Source organism: Perca fluviatilis, chromosome 16 (assembly GCF_010015445.1).
Source record: "Perca fluviatilis chromosome 16, GENO_Pfluv_1.0, whole genome shotgun sequence".
NCBI lineage: Eukaryota > Metazoa > Chordata > Actinopteri > Perciformes > Percidae > Perca > Perca fluviatilis.
Window position 1 is genome coordinate 547,080 of NC_053127.1, and position 2,500 is coordinate 549,579.

General features: G+C 44.8%; 1 protein-coding gene across 1 annotated transcript in view; it reads right to left on the reverse strand.

Annotated features, from left to right (window-relative positions):
* Positions 1-2,500, reverse strand: part of LOC120544218 (deoxycytidine kinase 2-like) — a 14,641-nt gene that overhangs the window by 2,798 nt on the left and 9,343 nt on the right. Inside the window, exon 5 of the mRNA XM_039777841.1 lies at positions 540-687. Coding sequence (XP_039633775.1) covers positions 540-687 — 148 coding nt within the window. The remainder of the gene's footprint in view (positions 1-539; positions 688-2,500) is intronic.

Below are 2,500 nucleotides of genomic sequence, written 5' to 3' on the forward strand. Positions count from 1 at the left end.
CAGGGACAGAAAAAGAGAGGAAAGGAAACATGAAGGAACAGACAGAGAGGAAAGGGGACATGAAAGAATAGGTAAACACAGAGGAAATAGGGGACATGAAGGCACCAGGAATAGAGAGGAAAGGGAACATGAAAAGCAATGAAATACGAGAGAAAAGGGGACATGAAGAATAACAGAAAAATATAAGAGAAACGGGACATGGAAGGACAGAGGAATATACAGGAGAAGGAAATGGAAGGAAAAAGGAATAAACAGGAAGAAGGGAATAGAAGGAAAGAGAAATGGAAGGAAGAAGCGGAGGAAATAGAGAGAAACAGGGAAGCATGAAGGTATACAGAGAAATGGAAGAGAGAGAGAATGGAAGATAATATAAGAAGAGAAAAGAGGAAAGAAATGGAATGGAAAGGAAATGGAATATAGAGGAAATGAATGAAGAAAGGAAGGGAATGGAATAAAAAGAAGAAAGAAGAGGAAGGATGAATGGTTAGGATAGTGAGGAGAGGAAGGACTAGAAGTGGATAGTTCTGTGTGAGACTAACCTGTGGCGGGGCTCGGAGGTAGATGATGGCGTCCAGGGCGATATCCGGTTCAAACTGGTTCAGTAACCAGGTGTGATAGTCCTGATACACACTCCACTCGGTCTCCGTCAGGCTGCCGCTCTCAAACAGGCTGGACGCAAACACGTACCTGCACACACAGAGAGAAGAAGAAGAATAAGAACTACAAACACGTACCTGCACACACAGAGAGAAGAAGAAGAATAAGAACTACAAACACGTACCTGCACACACAGAGAGAAGAAGAATAAGAACTACAAACACGTACCTGCACACACAGAGAGAAGAAGAATAAGAACTACAAACACGTACCTGCACACACAGAGAGAAGAAGAATAAGAACTACAAACAGCACTGAAACAGGAGAAAAGGCAAGGCTACAGCACAGAGAATAAGAAGAATAAGAACTACAAACACGTACCTGCACACACAGAGAGAAGAAGAATAAGAACTACAAACACGTACCTGCACACACAGAGAGAAGAAGAAGAATAAGAACTACAAACACGTACCTGCACACACACAAAGAAGAAGAAGAAGAAGAAGAAGAAGGAAGTGCGTGTGAATGCTGAATAGCTAACCCTAAGCTGGATTAAAAGTCTAACCTGTGAGAAGCTGAAGTAGTGAGACTAGTATGAATGGTTGGATAACACCAGTAATGTAAACAAGGTGTGGAATAATTAAAGGTTGTTTTAAATGCTAAAGCTAACCTGGATATCTGGTTTAAATGGTTTGAATCTGAAGAAGAAGAAGGTGTCAGCGATATCTTTAAAAGGTGAATAATATCCATGTTGTGTGAACGTTGGAGGTGTTACAGTGACTCAGCAGTCTGCAGTTGATCTCTGGTGAAAGTGCTGCGTCATGCTTACTAATCAGTGGCCAACACAGAGGATGTAATCAGTTAACGACCAATCAGCTGTCAGACTGCTGATATTAAGAGACACAGAGCGACCTGTGAGAGAAAGGCCCAAACGCTCGCTATACTCGCCGTTCCCGACCGGTTGCACGCCAGTGTGACATCACAGGAGCGCCGTGACTGTTTGTTCTAGTGCGTGGTGGTCGCGACTAGCTGCAGTCTTCTCCTGAACAGAGGGGGCGCTGATGAGGCAAGGCTACCGACGCTGCCCTGTCTACGGACTAGAAGAAGAGAAAGGTAAACAACAGAAGAACTGGCAGCAGCGTTGTTGGAGTCCATGATGAGGAAGAACAGAAGAAGAAGAAGAAGAAGAAGAAGAAGAAGAAGAAGGTGGGACTGTTGGTTCTCAGAATAACACCAGACATAAATATGGTGAGTTCAATATACGATAGAAGAAGAGAAGCACTTTGAATACTTCAGAATGTCTGCCAGACGATTGGATGAGAATGTCTGCCCAACGATTGGATGAGAATGTCTGCCCAACGATTGGATGAGAATGTCTGCCCAACGATTGGATGAGAATGTCTGCCCAACGATTGGATGAGAATGTCTGCCCAACGATTGGATAAGAATGTCTGCCCAACGATTGGATGAGAATGTCTGCCCAACGATTGGCTGAGAATGTCTGCCCAACGATTGGCTGAGAATGTCTGCTGCACGATTGATGAGAATGTCTGCCCAACGATTGGATGAGAATGTCTGCCTCGATTGGATGAGAATGTCTGCCCAACGATTGGATGAGAATGTCTGCCCAACGATTGGCGAATGTCTGCCCGACGATTGGATGAGAATGTCTGCCCGACGATTGGATGAGAATGTCTGCCAGACGATTGGATGAGAATGTCTGCCAGACGATTGGATGAGAATGTCTGCCAGACGATTGGATGAGAATGTCTGCCAGACGATTGGCTGAGAATGTCTGCCAGACGATTGGCTGAGAATGTCTGCCAGACGATTGGCTGAGAATGTCTGCCCAACGATTGGATGAGAATGTCTGCCCAACGATTGGATGAGAATGTCTGCCCAA